The 669-nt window shown below is 64.0% G+C and overlaps 1 protein-coding gene across 1 annotated transcript in view; it reads left to right on the forward strand.

Annotated features, from left to right (window-relative positions):
- Nucleotides 1-669, forward strand: part of EMH_0036720 (uncharacterized protein) — a gene marked incomplete at both ends in the record, with an annotated part of 4,982 nt that overhangs the window by 3,396 nt on the left and 917 nt on the right. Inside the window, 2 exons of the mRNA XM_013495116.1 lie at nt 1-495; nt 618-667. Coding sequence (XP_013350570.1) covers nt 1-495; nt 618-667 — 545 coding nt within the window. The remainder of the gene's footprint in view (nt 496-617; nt 668-669) is intronic.

Genomic DNA, 669 nt, shown 5'->3' on the forward strand with positions numbered 1-669 from the left:
CTGCGATGGGCTAGCGAGCAGCAGCAGCAGCAGCTGTCGGTGCAGCAGCAGGTGTCTTTGACGTTCTGTCTGCTGCGTTTTCTGCTGCACAAAGCAGCAGCAAAAGCAGCAGCAGCAGCAGCAGCAGCAGCACAACAACAACAACAACAACCAGCAGCAGCAGCAGCAGCAGCAGCAGCAGCAGCAGCAGCAGCAGGAGATTTGTCTCTAGGAGACTGGGAAGCAGCACAGCTCATGGAGGGTATTCATCTGCGTCTTCTTGCTGCTGAGGAGATACTGCGTTGCTGCGGCATGGCAGCAGCAGAAGGGTTTGCTGCTGCAGCATTAGGGGGCCCCAAACCCTCTACACCACCGCATGCAGGGGCCCCCAACAACACGGGGGCCCCCAGTACCCTTTCAGCAGCAGAAGAAGACGACGAGGGGCCCCTTGTCTTCAGGCCCCTCAGAGACAGCCAGCTGCTGCTGCGCTCTCCTCATCTGCTGCCTCTCTGCCAGGTGCTTCTCCCCTTGGGGGGCCCCCCGGGGGGCCCCCAGGGGGGCCCCCAGGCGGGCCCCCCGAGGGGCACCTTGAGGGGGCCCCTCGGGGGCCCCTGGGGGGCCCCCTGGACTGTGTTCAGTCTACACCCGCTGCTGCGCGATGCGGCGGTGGTGCAGCAGCAGATAGAAGCA

This window comes from Eimeria mitis, genomic scaffold (genome assembly GCF_000499745.2).
Source record: "Eimeria mitis Houghton genomic scaffold, Emh_scaff1425, whole genome shotgun sequence".
In the NCBI taxonomy this organism is placed as follows: Eukaryota; Apicomplexa; class Conoidasida; order Eucoccidiorida; family Eimeriidae; genus Eimeria; species Eimeria mitis.